Source organism: Carassius carassius, chromosome 22, assembly GCF_963082965.1.
Source record: "Carassius carassius chromosome 22, fCarCar2.1, whole genome shotgun sequence".
Classification (NCBI taxonomy): Eukaryota; Metazoa; Chordata; class Actinopteri; order Cypriniformes; family Cyprinidae; genus Carassius; species Carassius carassius.
The window spans coordinates 27715838-27732386 of record NC_081776.1 but is presented as its reverse complement, the minus strand read 5'-3'; the positions used below and the strand labels follow the sequence as shown (position 1 = coordinate 27732386).

The 16549-nt window shown below is 40.0% G+C and overlaps 1 protein-coding gene across 1 annotated transcript in view; it reads left to right on the top strand.

Annotated features, from left to right (window-relative positions):
* LOC132099268 (guanylate-binding protein 1-like) overlaps window positions 1-16549 on the top strand; it is a 97529-nt gene that overhangs the window by 11314 nt on the left and 69666 nt on the right. The window contains exon 3 of the mRNA XM_059505705.1: window positions 4693-4802. Within this exon, the coding sequence (XP_059361688.1) occupies window positions 4693-4802 (110 nt within the window). The remainder of the gene's footprint in view (window positions 1-4692; window positions 4803-16549) is intronic.

Genomic DNA, 16549 nt, shown 5'->3' with positions numbered 1-16549 from the left:
GACTGTAAGATCGTTTTGCGGATCCTGGCAGGTTTGCCGCCCCAAAGAAATTTAGATATCACTGAATCCAGTTTGTCAAAAAAAGATTTGGAGATGAGTACAGGGATGTGCTGGAACAGATAAAGGAATTTGGGGAGGATAACCATCTTGATCAAATTTGCCCGGCCTACGAGGGAGAGTGGTAGGACCGCCCATCGGTCGAAATCATTTACAGTTTTTGCAACCAGAGGTACGAAATTTTTACGGAACAATTCAGATGCGGTCGTTGTAATATGAACCCCCAAGTAGATAAATCCGTCGTTACTCCACTTAAATGCCGATAACGAGCGTGGGAGCTGCTTTGCCAGAGAATTTATCGCCAAAAGCTCACTTTTCTGGTAGTTGAGTTTATATCCGGAGTATGTACCAAACCGTTCCAAAACATTTAAAATGACAGGGAGTGAGATGACAGGGTTAGAGATATACAGGAGCAAGTCGTCGGCATATAGTGAAATTTTATGAGTTACGCCAAATCGTGTGATGCCCTTGAAGCCTTCCTCCGCACGGAGCCAGATGGCTAGAGGTTCTATTGCTATGGCGAATAAGAGTGGAGACAGGGGACAGCCCTGTCTAGTGCCTCTCCGAAGTGGGAAAGGAGGGGATAACACGTCATTAGTTTGAACAGAAGCTGTCAGGGATGAGTATAATAATCTGACCCATAAGATAAAGTTCTCACTCAGACCGAACCTATCCATTGCCGCGTACAGATATCCCCACTCAACCTTGTCGAATTCCTTTTCGGCATCGAGGGACACCACAATTTCCGGGATATTATTATTTTATGAGTGAATAATGTCGAGTAGTTGTCTCGTGTTATGGAAAGAGTGTCGGCCCGGCATAAACCCTGTCTGATCTGGCAAGATAATGGAGGGCATTAACCTTTGAAGACGGAGTGCAAGAATCTTTGCGAGAATTTTGAGATCTACGTTAAGAAGCGAGATTGGCCTGTAGCTGCCACAGAGCAGGGGGTCTTTCCCTTTCTTAAGAATTAGGGAGATGGTGGCTTTAGATAGGGTATCCGGAAGGCGACGCTGATGAAAAGCCTCGTTGTACATATCTTTTAGGGCTGGTGCGAGAAAAGCGGAAAAAGTTTTGTAATACTCTACAGTGAAGCCATCCTGCCCCGGGGATTTACCGCTCTGTAGGGAATTAATGGCTCCCTGAACCTCAGCAGTTGTTATAAGGGCACCTAGGTCTTTAACTGATTCTGCGTCTATTTGGGGGAAAGTCAAATCGTTAGGTGTCTCGTCCGCAATAGGGGGGCAACCAGAGGTATATAGGTCAGCGTAAAATTCAGCAAACATTTTATTAATAATAACAGGATCAGTGTGCAACTCGCCTGAGCTGGCTCTAATGGCAGGAATAAGCCGTGAGGTTGCTTCAGCTCTAGCCTGATGAGCCAGAAACTTCCCCGCTTTATCCCCCGATTCAAAAAAACGCTGTCTAGATTTGAGCAAACGGAGCCTGGCTTTGTTATCAGATAGGAGATCAAAGTCTGCCTGAAGTCTAAGACGCTCTCTGTAAAGGATAGGGTCTGGGTTAACCGCATATTCGTCATCAATGCTCTTAATTTTCTGTAACAGGTCTAACGTTTGTGATGCTTCAACTCGTTTTGAGTTAGACACAAAGGAGATAAGCTGTCCTCAAATATAAGCCTTCAAAGCCTCCCAAATTACACCTCTGTTTGTATCTGGCAAGTCATTCAGCTAAAAAAAAGAGTTATCTGGGAGTGTATAAATTGCTTATAGGAATCTTCCGCTAATAAAGAAGAGTTAAACCTCCACTGTCTGAAGGGGCTGGCGTGAGTATGAAAGTGTAAGTCAAGGGAGGTAGGAGCATGGTCCGATATTGCGATACTGTGGTAGTCACTGGACTTAATCATGGAGAGCAGTCTGTCATCTAGAAGGAAGAAATCTATGCGTGTGTACGTGTGGTGCACATGAGAAAAGAAAGAGAATGTCTTGGTCATGGGAGAAGTGTGCCTCCATGGGTCGGAGAGCCCCAGTCGTTTGGCGAAGTCGTGTAAAATTTTGGCAGATTTGCTTACAGAGTGCGGTTTATTTGACGATCTGTCTAGTATGGGGTCTTGAACCAGATTAAAATCCCCGCCTATAATTATATGATGATTATCAATGTTTGGTAACAACGTGAATAGTTTGTATATGAATGAACAGTCATCCCAGTTAGGACCATAAATGCTGGCCAAGATGACGGGTGTATTTTGTAATTTGCCAGTGACAATAACAAATCGACCATTAAGGTCTGATACCACTTTACCTGGTTCAAACATGACATTTTTACGAATCATAATGGCGGTGCCTCTGGCCCTTTCTTTAAATCTGGAGTGAAAAACATGGTCAACCCAACCCCTTTTTAGTCGTGTCACCTCCCTGTTGCGCAGGTGGGTCTCCTGAATAAAAAACACATCACCTTTGAGTTGTTGTAATGGGTCATTATCTTATCGCTCTTAGTGGGGCCACACACCCCCCGCACATTCCATGAGATAAATCTAATTATATTGTTCATGCTTGACATATCTTATTGATATTCCTTGAGAAGGCGAAGCAGGATTTGGGGGTGAAGGAGAGAAAGAGAGAAATAAGGGAAAGAGAGAAAGAAAAAAAAAAGGGGGGGGGCACACCGGATGTCAACCACATACACAAACACACACAAACAACCCTCTGGCCTGGAAAACCCCAATAACAACGTTATTTTCAGTGTCCATTGCACAGCGGTGTGTCTATTACACTTCCGCATGAATTCCTAGTGTCCCCAACTCCCGTGAGCAACAAAATAGTCCAGTGACAGAACATTACCAAAACAAACCGAAACTCGTCATTCAAACAGCATCTTTCTCAATAGTCCGCCAACACGGCTTAACAAGAATGCTAATGTAAACCATAAAATCGAACTCAAACATTGACCGTGAAAGAAAATAAATAAATAGGTAAGTAAAAGTAAATAAAATAGGCTGCAAAAAGCATAGACAGTATGGCAAAAAGATGTGGCTCGTGCATACGGTCGCGCGCGCGCACACAAAGTTAAGGAATCACCGCAGCCAAACAAAAATATTAACATCAACCATAAAGTCGAACACAAACATTGCCAAAGAAAGATAATAAATAAATGGGTAAATAAAAGTAAATAAAAAAATGAGCTCTAGATTAAGAGAGAATTACATGTATATGCATACATACACACCTATGCACACATATACACACACACACAAACGTAGTAATATGTTGCAAAAGAATGTAGCGCGTGTATACTCACACCACCATACACACACGGTCGCGCGCACGCACATGTAAAGTTGCATTTCCACCCCCACATCTCTATAGTCGCATAAGCATAGCTGGTAACATTAGCTGTTTATGGCTAAAAGTCCTGGAGCAGTCTTACCAGCTCAATAAACGATAAAGCAAGTGGGTTGTCGTGTCTTAGCCATCCAGTAAGTTAGTTAAAAGTGGACCACATCCGAGGGACCTCAATTTACAGTAGCCCTTGGAAAGGGAGTGAAGCTGGCACAGTAAACCACCAGTCGTGTAGGTCTAGCTCCGCCGTCTCAAAGCTAAGCGAGTTACGTTACCCGTCCTCCGTGGGTCCCGCGCTGCTTTGACGTTGAGAAGCGATGAAGTCCTGAGCAGCTTTCGGGGAAGGGAGGTGGCGTCGCGGCCCGGTTTCGGGCCTGATGAACAGTCTGGCAGGGAAAAGGAGAGTCGGATTAAGGCCCAGGTCGTATAGCTGTTTCATCACGGCCCGGTATTCAGAGCGTTGTTCTGCCACTTCAGGCGAGTAATCCTCGAAGATGTGGATCTGAGAGCCCCTGTAGTTTAATCTGCCCTGTAAACGTCGAGCTTCACGCACAACCAACTCCCGCTCTTGAAACTTAAGGAAGCGAATGATGACGGGCCGGGCTTTGCCGCCAGCCCCCGGCTTTGGAGCTAGGGTGCGGTGGGCTCAGTCAAGTTCAGGGGTAGAGTTCAATATTTGATCACCGAGAATCTCAACCAAAACCTGAGAGAAAAAAGCCGTGGGGTGGGCGCCTTCGATGTTCTCTGGAAGGCCCACTATCCTTATGTTGTTTCTTCTAGAGCGGCCTTCCAGGTCAACAAGCTTAGACTGTAGCTTAGCGTTCGCTTCAGACATTGCGGTCAGCTCTGCTTCCATGGCCTTCATGTCTTGGCTCGTGGAGTCTGCAAATGTCTCCAAAGACGAGAGACGCTGTTGGTGGTCGAGTAAGGTATTCTGGAATTTATCAACCCGCTCCTCGAGTTTGGAGAACGCAGTGTTAAATTCCGCCTGGAACTTTGTCATAAGAGAAACCTCGTGTTTAGCTAGCATATCTGCTAGCACGGGTAGCACGGTTTTCGGAGGGTCGTTCTCTCCTTTCTGGTCCCCTTTTTTCGATCTACTGGTCATTCTCTCAAAGCGGCGATGCACTGTCGAATATATTTAAACGTTGGGGATCGTTTTTAACACTTTAGCTGGACTGTAATAAAAGTTATAAACGTAGAGTTTGGGAGCAGGGCAGAAATGCGACTCACTCCGTCATTTCCTACACCGGAAGTCCCAAATAGGAAACTTAACGGGTGATGCTTATAATTAAACAATGGCAAAAAACCTGTCCATGATTTTCTTTCTCTCTCACAGGGAGACCCAAAGCATGACACCAACATCTTCAGTCTGGCTGTGTTACTCAGCAGCACTCTGGTCTACAACAGTCGAGGGACAATTGACAACAAGGCTGTCATGGAACTACAGTATCCTTCTGAACATTTATAGATACCTGTACAGTATTCAAACACTCTTTTTTCACAAATATCTTCATTGAATTTTTAACCATTTTCCAGATAAACAAAATCAAAATAATATATACAAAGAAATATACATATATATAACCACACATACACATACACACACACACACATATATATATATATATATATATATATATATATATATATATATATATATATATATATATATTAGGGGTGTAACGGTACGTGTATTTGTACCAGACTGTTTCAGTACAGGGCTTTCGGTACGGTGCACGTGTGTACCGAATGACCGAATGCAATATTTTGTTTGCGGAACATAGGTACATTTTTGTATTTCCAAACGAACTTATTAAGTGGCGGAAGTCTCCGCGTTCAGCGCAAATCCCGCCCTGCAGCTGATTCTAACCCCTCTTTCACACCGCAAGCGTGAGCGGCACGCAAGCAGCGCATATTTTTTTCGCCGTCCATGTTAATCAATGAGTGCATTCACACCGGGACCAGGAGCAGCGCGTGAGCGTCAAGCAGGAGCGTCGCGTGAACAGCAGTGCAGCGGGGGTTTCGGCGTCCGGTCTATTTTTGCTGTGCTGCTCACGCTCAATTAAAGTGAAAGCACACTTTTGATGGACAATAAATGTGATTTAACACAAAACGTGCTCAAAATGCACAGAATAAGCAGGTCAAGAGTTTTAACAACAATGCCAATGTCTAGTGTTTTCACAATTATGCCAGAAAAGAAAATTAAGTATAACAAATATGTATTTACCCATTTAAACTTTTTAATTAATCGTTTTGGGTGAAAGTATGGTGTATTGTTATAAAAACAAATGTTGAAAGAATTATACCCATTGTTTGAAATGGTTATACTGTCTGCCGAACACGCTTTGCAGCCGCTGCTGTGATGCTGTACTTATACGCTTCCAGTGTGAATACTCGCGAGAGTCTGCTACTGTAGGTGACATAGAGGGAGGCCGCCCACAGACCAGGATCTTGTCTTCACGACAACAATATCTATACTTCATGTTGGGCATAAATATAAAGCCTACTGATAAAGGACAAAAAGTATTGACGGCAAAATAGACTATGTTTGACAGGTGCAATATGCCAGTGTTTCACCGGCCTAATGTTTTCAAAAGGCATCACGCGAGTGTGAACATCACTACAACTAGGAAAAAAACGATTGTAATTCAAATGCAGCTCCCGTCGGCATTTAAACAGACCTTTGCTCTTAATTCCGATCGGTCCAACGCAATAAGGAAATCTGAGCAGGTCTAAAAACAGAAACTGTTGATGCTACACTTTACACTTTGGAAAAGTTATATATATATTTTAAATATGAGCAGGCCTACAAGCTGGGATTGGTAATGCTGCACTGTAATCATAGTTATTTATTTATATTTTTCATTATATTTTATTATATGATATTGGTTTGAGACTGAGAGTATTTTATTAAGTGGACAACTTTGCAGCAGTATTTTATTTCTTATACCTTTTTTATTTTATATATATTTTATTAAAAAGTATTTAAAAAAAGTGTAAACAAATTGTTAAAAAAAGTTTATAGTAATAAACAACCTGCAGTTTAATGTTTGCATTTCTTTCCCTTACTGTACCGAAAATGAACTGAACCGTGACTTTAAAACCGAGGTACGTACCGAACCGTGATTTTTGCGTACGTTACACCCATTTTATATATATATATATATATATATATAAGGCATCCCCCCACCCTAGAACCCCATGCTCACTCCATCAGCAAAAAATAGTTTACATGTCACATACTTTTACAAGGTGCAAGAAAGGCAACCACATATCTTTAAAATCCTCGTTTTCCTCTCGCAATGTAGGTCAGTTTCTCCAGTGCCAGGTTGCTAGACATTAGTTTATTCCACTGGTTATCTTGAAAGTGATGTGACATTCAGCCAAGTATGGTGACCCATACTCAGAATTCGTGCTCTGCATTTAACCCATCCAAAGTGCACACACACAGAGCAGTGAACACACACACACACACACACACACACTGTGAACACACCCGGAGCAGTGGGCAGCCATATGCTGCGGCGCCCGGGGAGCAGTTGGGGGTTCGATGCCTTGCTCAAGGGCACCTCAGTCTCAATCTTTGGTCTTTCTGTGTTTCTTCCAGTTCAGAGCAATTACATGTTTAGCCTGCAATAAGCAGAAACTAACAAGATTCCTCTTTTTTTGTAGCCCCTTTAAAACCATTTGGAAAAATGTGCAGTAAGCAGAGTTTACCGTCCATAGGCATGTTACATTCAATCAAAGGGAAAAACAAATGTAGTAACCTCCTTCCAAGAAATCTGAAGTTCCGGACACTGCCACATACAATGAAGAAGAGTGCCCTTGTCTACACCACATTTTACACAGACATCAGGAATATTAGAATTAAAATGGTGAAGTTTTACAGGAGTAATATAGGTTATAAATAACCATTTGTACTGCAGCAATCTACATCTTGTGTTAATAGTTTGCGTCTGTGCCAACAGGCAAGAATTGTTCCACTCATCATCTGAAATCAGTTACCCATGCTTGTAAATAAGAAAGACTACTTTCTTTTGAGGAAAGTAGTAAAATGTTATAAAATTTGGAATGCAGGCCTCTACTCTGGTGTTGGTTCACGGCTATATTCTCTATAGTGGAGAGTGGGGGTTTCATAGTAGACTTTAGTTGGGTAGTGATGAAACTTCTAACCTGTAAGTACTTAAAAAAGTTTTTTTTGGCAAGCCATATTTATTTACCAATTGCTCAAAAGACATCAATACTCCTTCACTATATAGGTCCCCAATTTTATTTAAGCCATTATTCAGCCAAATTCTAAACCACATGTCTGCTCTTCCTGGTTTAAATCTGTAATTTCCCCAAATTGGCGACAAACATGAGAGCCTAGATACCTCTGATAAGGCAGAGTGAGATTGGTGCCAGACTGATATTGTGTTTTTGAGAAAAGGATTTTTCGTGTCTTTTAATAATTGTTTAATTTCAGCTGCATAAAGATAAGATGTCAAGGGTAGCTTCAGTGTATTGTTCTCAATGTGTATCCAAGATGGTGTATCAGTGGTAGAAAATAATAAGTAGCAGCACAAAGTTGAGCTGCCCAATAATACAACTTGACATTAGGCAATCTAAGTCCCCCTCAGTCATAGGGCAGATATAGAAGGGAGAGCCGCAGCCTGGGGCATTTAATATTCCATATAAATTTGGTAAAGGTTTTAATCAATGAGGAAAAGAAGGATGGTGGAATGTGTAAGGGGATGGACTGGAAAAGATATAAGAATTTTGGGAGAATGGACATTTTAATAACATTAATGCGACCTATCATAAAAATTGGCATTCCACCCCATCTTTCTAAGGAGTCCAATACCTTTTTTACTAAGGGATCATAATTAATAGATACAATTTTCTTTATGTCAGGATTTATTTTAATTCCCAAGTAAGTGAAGCCTTCATAGGTACATGTAAATTGTGTTTGTATTGTAGGGTTATTTTTTTTCAGCATTAACAGGGAGCTTTTCTTTTGGTTAATTTTATACCCCGAGAATTCACCAAACATCTTCAGAATTTGGCCAACAGCCTGTACAGACTTCCCTAGATCAGTTAAAAACAAAACGACATCATCTGCAAAAAGAGACAAGTGATGTTCTGTTCCTCCGATTTGATTACCAGTAATATCAGGGCAATTACGTATTGCCATGGCCAGTGGCTCAATAGCAAACAAGAAAAGAAGGGGCGATAATGGGCATCCTTGTCGTGTTGATCTACCTAGGCTAAAAGTTCTCGATGACTGGCTGTTTGTTAAAACTTTGGCTATGGGCTCTGTATATAGTAATTGAATCATTTCAAATATTTTTCTCCTAAGCCAAATCTTTTGAGTGTCCCAAAAAGATAACACCATTCGATCCTGTCAAACGCCTTTTCAACATCTAATGACAGAAAGGCATGGTCCATGGCAAATTGTTTTGTGAAAAGCTTGGCGGCCAAGAACAAATCCATTTTGGTCGTTCGAAACTAAGTTAGGATTATGTGATTCAATCCTCCGAGCTAGAGCCTTGCATAGTATTTTGGTGTCACATGACATCAAGGATATAGGCCTGTATGAGCCCATCTCTGTCGTGGCTTTACCTGGTTTTAACAGAAGTGAAATGGCTGCTAATCTTAAGGATCAGGGTAGAATGCCTTTCTCATAGGACTCATTATACCTTTCAAGTAGATGAGGTAATAATTTATCTGAAAATCTCTTATAAAGCTCAATAGACATGCCATCAGGGCCAGGGGCTTTGCCTGTATTCATATGGGTGAGTGCCTCCTTAAGTTCTTGAATGCTCAGTTTTCCATCTAGATCATTTTTAGTTTCCTCTGACAAGGTTGGGAATTGAAGTTGGTCCAGAAACTGATCCTGTTTATCCATATTATCTGGATATTGAGATTTATATACATTTTCATAATATTCTACAAATGCGTCATTTATACATTTTGGATGCACTAAATTCTCTCCATTGTCAAGTACAATTGAATTAAAAGCCTTACTTGTCTGTATTTTTTAAGCCTCCAAGCCAGCAGTTTTCCTGCCCTCTCACCACAGTAAACTAGTTGCTATTTTATTGGTAGTGAGTTCATTATATTCAGATTTTAGTAAGAGAAGCTTTTTATATTTTTCAGTGTCATCACAGTAATACAGCTGGTCCTGCAGCTCCTTTATTTGTTTGTCAATGTCTTTCAATTTATTTAGATGTAATTTAGATTTATGCCGAGTGTAGCTCATTATTTCCCCCCTTATATAAGCTTTAAATGCTTCCCATTTTATTGATGCACTGGTCTGGTCTTTATTCAAATTAAAGTATTCCGTTATTTACCCTTCAAGAAATTCCTAAAATTCTGCTGACTTCAGCCATTTAGCTTGAAACCGAAATGGAAGTGGAGATGAATAATAATTGGGAAACTTAACTGATAAGATAATTGGGGCGTGGTCAGAGAGTAGTATAGTCTCATACCAGCAATTCTGAATCATAGATGCCAGACCAGAGGAAACCAAAAAGAAATTTATCCGAGAATACGTTTTGTAGGTAGCAGAAAAACATGAATACTCAATCTTGTTCGGATAAAGTTGTCTCCAGATCTCCACTAAATTTAGATCGTTCATAAATTTTCCAAACATTTTCCTGGCTTGTTGGTGGGAAGTGTCGGAGCTATTTGAACGATCTACTGCAGGATGCACTACACAATCTCCTCCAATAATCCACTGGCCCCTATAAGGATTTGGCAGGATCATCCCCATTGGGGGCGTATAAACATACCAAGTTGACTAATGTAGAGATTATATTTCCACTTAGTATAATAAATCTCACAGTTGGATCCAAATATTTATCTTTTAGATCAAAGGGAACTGATTTATGAATCAATATTATGACCCCTCTTGCATGAGTAGTAAAACTAGAGGAGAATACCTGACCAGGCCACCTAGATCTAATCTTATTCACATCTACATCTACCAAGTGTGTCTCTTGGAAGAAACACACTGTACTCTTAATTTGTTTAATTCTGCCCAGCACCTGTTTGAGCTTGCCCATTTTGTTCAGACCTCTTACATTCCAGCTAGACACATTTATAACTGAGGTATCAAACATAAATTCTTATTAATCTCAATTTTAGGAAATGTAAAGTCATCAAACACAAAAAATATGGAGTGAGCCCCAAACGAAATGTGATGCTAAACCCTTTAAGACTAGGAACTTGGGTTATATAAAACGTTTCATCCACATAGTGGGTAACGTGTAAATCTGCACACATAACATAGCCACACATGGGCTAGCTGTAATAGAAATGTTTGGACCATAATAAAACTTGACGCACATTAACGTGCACCCAGTGCGTAAAAAAAAAAAAAAAAAAAAAAAAGGACAATCATGCCAATTAAGTATTTTAACAATAATGCAACTTACAAAATTATCCGTTGAATTTGTCCATTTTCGTGGCCATTACTCGTCAGTGGCTCCATGCAGGAGAAAAAAAGAGCGTTGAGCACAAAGCTTAGTTTTTAAGTCTCGGAGTTGTCACAAGTCTGCAAGCTTATTTCCTGGACGTATTCTTCAGCCTCAGCAACCGATTTAAAAATCCTGCGTTTGTCATTGTGCGTGATGATCAGATGGGCTGGATACAGCATACCATACCGAATATTCAGTGCACGAAGCTGGGTTTTCACACCATTGAAGCGCTGCTGCAGTTTGCGTGTCTCCGTGGAGAGGTGAGGGAAAAAAGCGACTCGTTGATTCTCATAGTGTACCTTCATCATCTTCCTGGTGGTTCTCAGGGTTGCTTCCTGGTCCCAGTAGTTCAGAAACTTCATTATTACCACCCATGGCGATGTAGATTTAGGGTTAATAGGCCCGATCCTGTGTGCACTCTCTATGATGGGGGACAAAGTGAAACCTTCCCCTAGTGTATCTCGGAGCCACTTCTCCAGGAAACCACACAGATCTGAGCCCTCCGATTTTTCAGGTAACCCAACTAGTCTCAAGTTGGAGCATCTGCTCCTGTCTTCTTGCTCTGTAATTCTGTCGCAAAGATTCTGCACAGTTTTCTCCAGTATTATAACTTTGCCTTGAAGAGAGGTTACATCATCTTCTGTTTGCGAGATTCGCTCCTCCATCTCATTGATTCTTTGAGAGTGCAAATGTATATCGCCTTTTATATCGTTAATTGCTTTCAGCATATCAGTAGATTGTTTAGCCATGTCACCTTTTAACGACAGAATTTCCTTGAGAATGTCACTGTTTGTCGGACTCGGCGTCACCCTGCGCCTCCGAAGTTTCGGAGGCCTCTGGAGTCTCCGATGCCTCCCATGTATTGGATTCATTGGAAATATCCAGTGGTGTTTTGCTAGCATTAGCCATGTCCACATTAGCCCCTTTGCCTTGTGAAGCCGTTTTTCCTGGTTGTTGGCCAGTTTTAGCATTTTTTGGTGGCATATTGTCCAGTAGAAGCGCGTGGGTCAAGAACAAGTAGAATTATGTTTATTGGTCCAAGTTAAGGATAGTTTCAATTGATTTAACAGCGAGCCTCACGTACATGCAGCCTCTCACTAAGACGCCATAACCGGAAGTCCTCCAAACACACTCTTTATTAAAAATCACCCGACCACATTTATAGAAACAACAAGATGTTTCAGTGTTCATCCAAACACCATCAACTCTACCTTGTAAGTTGATATGGTAACACTTTAGAATAATGGTCTGTTGTTAACATGTAACAATGCAGGAATAAATAGGTAGTACTACAGTAACACTTATCTTAATACGATTAACTAACAGTGAAGCAAGATTAACTAAGCATTAAGTAGTAGCAAATTTAGAACAAATTTAGATCCTTATTATTATTTGATAATTACAAAATTATTTTTGAACTATAACCAGTTAATAAAGAATTAAAAATTAATAACTAGTCACAACAGTAATGTCTTAAAAGTGAACAACTGGGTTCTTTGTGGAAACTAATTTATGAATTTGATATCCCTCAAATAATTTGGCTTCATTTTAAAATTGTGACTACTGCTCTTACCAAAGGATGGATGTTCTCTGTTTATTTCAAACTTAAACATAAAAGAATAATAAAAAAGAAAATTCACTTAAAAATATGAATAATTAAGAAGTGACGCTGACAAGCTCATGCTTGAATTAGTTGACAAGTATGATCTGTTTCATGTCAGTTCAATATGTATCCCACTCCAAAAGACCTAATGGTAAAATATCAATAGTGCTTCACACAAATGTAGGACTGTACAGTGTGTATCAGACATAAAATATTTAAAATTACTTATTAATTTACTTGTTAGTAATAACTATGGGGTTAACATCATAAGATCACTAGTAGTTCCTTAGTAGTACTTTAGCTTTAAAGTGAAAAATACATTAGCCCCTCACTAATTACTCAAGCGTTACCTTGTCAGCCTGCAGGAACCACTAATGATCTGAACCATTATTTTAAAGTGAAAAACACCCTAACCACTCAGTAATCACTAATTTAATAAGTTAACATATTTTAAATCTTACACATACATTTGTGTGAGGCACTAGTAATATTTTACCAGACACTGTAATTTGGAATATGCAGTTTGGTGCTTAACACAGTATAAATGCAGTCGATGCCTTCTTTAAGAATGTGAATTGTTTTTGTCGAGAACATCATTATTTATTATCCTACGGTTTTGTTTGAAATAAACAGAGAACATCCATCCTTTAGTAAGATTAGTAGTCACAATTTCAACTTGTAGCCAACATAAATTAGTTTCCACCAATAACCCAATTGGTCACTTTTAAGAGGTTTCCGTTGTAAATTGTAATTGGTTATTCTTTATTAACTGGTTATAGTTAGCAAGCATTTCTCAGTCAGGATATTTTTTTTTTTAGAAAATTATCAAATATCTACCATAATTTCCGGACTATTGAGCGCACCTGAATATAAGCCGCACCCGCTTAAAAAAATATATATTATTTTGAACGCAAATAAGCCCCACATGTCTATAAGCCGCAGGTGCCTACCGGTATATTGAAACAAAATTACTTTACACAGGCTTTAACGAAACACGGCTTGTCACAAAAAAATTGGCTTTAACTAAACTCGGCTTGTCACAAAAATAAATAGGCTTTAACTAAACACGGCGTGTCACAAAAATAAATAGGCTTTAACGAAACACGGCTTGTCACAAAAATAAATAGGCTTTAACTAAACACGGCTTGTCACAAAAATAAATAGGCTTTAACTAAACATGGCGTGTCACAAAAATAAAAAGGCTTTAAAAGAAAAATGGCTTGTCACAAAAATAAATAGGCTTTAACTAAACACGGCTTGTCACAAAAATAAATAGGCTTTAACTAAACATGGCGTGTCACAAAAATAAATAGGCTTTAACGAAACATGGCTTGTCACAAAAATAAATAGGCTTTAACGAAACACAGCTTGTAACAAAAAGTCATTGGTCACTATCTTCTTCCTGTGCACTGAAACCACTGAAGTCATCTCCTTTGGTGTCGGAGTTGAATAGCCTCAGAATTGCTTCATCCGATATTGGATCGTTTTCATTGTCACTCTCGTCACTTTCATCCGGAGGCAGGGCCGTAGTTGGGGTTTGCGGGGCCCCAGTGAATGTTGTAACAGTGGGCCCTGTTTGAAATTGTTTAATTTGTATGTTTGTTTATTTTTATTTATTTGTACAGAAAATGAATAATTAAATGTAAAATAGCACTGGATAGTCTTCAATCTAAAAATGAAATATACAATCAAACCAAAATTTATTCAGACACCGTTTATTTGCTATCGCTTGTAAAATGGTTATAAAATATGACAAGAACTTAAGAGTTAAACTGTGTCAGAACAAATTCGTCTTGATAATGTCATAACTTTGATAGAAATGTATGTAATGGATAAACTACAGACAATTATTATTATGACAATATTTACACAACTATCAATACTTTGTTGACTAATTACCAAGCAATGCTTCATTTTGTTCAGACTGTGGTGTGAAAAGGTTGCATTAGCTATTCAGGAAAAAAAAACACATAAGCAAAAAATGGTGCTTTATAAGGTGCTGAATAATTTTTGGTCCCAATTACATTTATATATATAATTTAGATTAAAATGGCTCATTCGAATTCTGCCGAAGGCATTCAGAATATGTGTGTTACCCAAATAAAATTGACAAACAGTAAGTCTTTGAAAAGGGGTTTATCAAGCTAGGTGGTGCATTAGAAAAGGGGTGCATCTCCTGTTTCCAAAATGCATCACAAAGTGCTTGAAAAAGTGGGCACTGTTTGAAATTGTTTAATTTGTATGCTCGTTTATTTTTATTTATTTGTGCTATTTACACAATGTTTAAGTTTTTTTCAAGTTTGTAGGTGTCAAGGTACAGAAACCAAATAATTAAATGTAACATAGCACTGGATAGTCTTTAATGTAAAAATGAAATATACAATCAAACCTACATTTATTCAGACACTTTCAACATTTCTCACATTATTACAGTTTTGCTATATATATCAAAAATTATATCTGGTGTCTGAATAATTTTTGGTTTGACTGTTAAAACTACAAAGTTATCAGTCAAGAGCAGTGAGTGAATTAACATTACAGCAGCTATAGCTAAATTAGGCGCGGTCACTTTAAGAGACGATGAACGCATCCAATATAATACACATCCCATTTTTTTCCTCAACTGTTTACTTTCACTTAAGAAATAACTGACAGATTTTTCTAGCATAATTTCCAAGGTGGATATTTTGACATATTTTGTATGTATTTGTCGGCACAAGAGCAAAAATAAGCAAATTCGGTGTTCAAGCATTTTGAGACGCCTTTTTCTGCGTGAGCCTGAACACCATGGTACTGAATTGGGCTCTTTCACATCTTTTTGTTTGTTCAAACTGCGATTTGTATTTGTTCGTTCAGGTGCATGAGGGACCTGAGGGACCTTTGAGAAGAACTTTGCAGAAGAGAGCTCGGTTCAGTGTCGCTGTCCGTGATTTTTCACGGCTCTGTCTCTGTTTGCGCACCGAACATAGCGCGCGAGTAACCAGCTACTCTGTTCAGCTTTTCCGCGTCTTGTTTTTGGATGCTTTAATGTTTAAATCGACGAGCGGTAAGGCTTAAAAACACGTGAAAAAGATATGCTTTCGTGACGATGCGCAGCAGTGTGTGATGGTGGGTATAAAAATAGTCTGGAAGCAGATGCGAGATTAACAGTTTAATGAGATGAGATGAAGATAAATACACAAACAAACAATGATGCTGAGACGACGACACTGCGTGGTGGTGGTGAGGAGGTGAGGAATCCTGATGGTGGCGGGGAGAGGGTGAGTAATCCGAATGATGACGGCGTGTAGACAGCAGGAGAGGATGGCACAGGAACTGCGGGGAATAGAGCCGAAGGTAAATGTCCGTGGCTGAGTGAACGTGCGAAGAGTGGATGAGGTTCAAAGGTAACACAGACATCCAACGGATACAACACTAAAGCATATGGACAGGGAAACCACATTAAACAACTAACAACGATCTCACAAACACAAGACGTGAGACAAGCCAATATATAGTGGAGGAATGAGTGACAGCTGTTGCTGATGACAATTAACGGAGACGCCCACAAGCTAATCAGTGCAGACGCGAAACACACAGATCTCACCACAAAGTGCAAACACCCCGAGATCACGGTTTACCAACCGTGACAGTACCCCCCCCCTCTAAGAACTCCTCCTGGAGTTCCCAGAAGGGCCTACCTGCTGATTGTAGTCATCAATAAGGGAGTGATCCAATATGTCCCTAGCAGGTATCCAACTCCTCTCCTCCGGACCGTAACCCTCCCAGTCCACCAGATACTGGAATCCTCGTCCCCTCCGTCTAGAGTCCAGAATATGATTAACAGAATATGTCGGTTCCCCATCATCAAGACGCGGCGGCTGGGGAACCGGAGTAGGCGGATTAATACGTGCATAAAACACGGGTTTAATTTTGGACACATGAAAGGCGGGGTGTATCCTCTTGTACGCAGGAGGTAGTTTGAGGTGGACTGTCACCGGACTAATGAAAGTGACATGACATTCAGCCAAGTATGGTGACCCATACTCAGAATTTGTGCTCTTCATTTAACCCATCCGAAGTGCACACACACAGAGCAGTGAACACACACACACACACACACTGTGAGCACACACCCGGAGCAGTGGGCA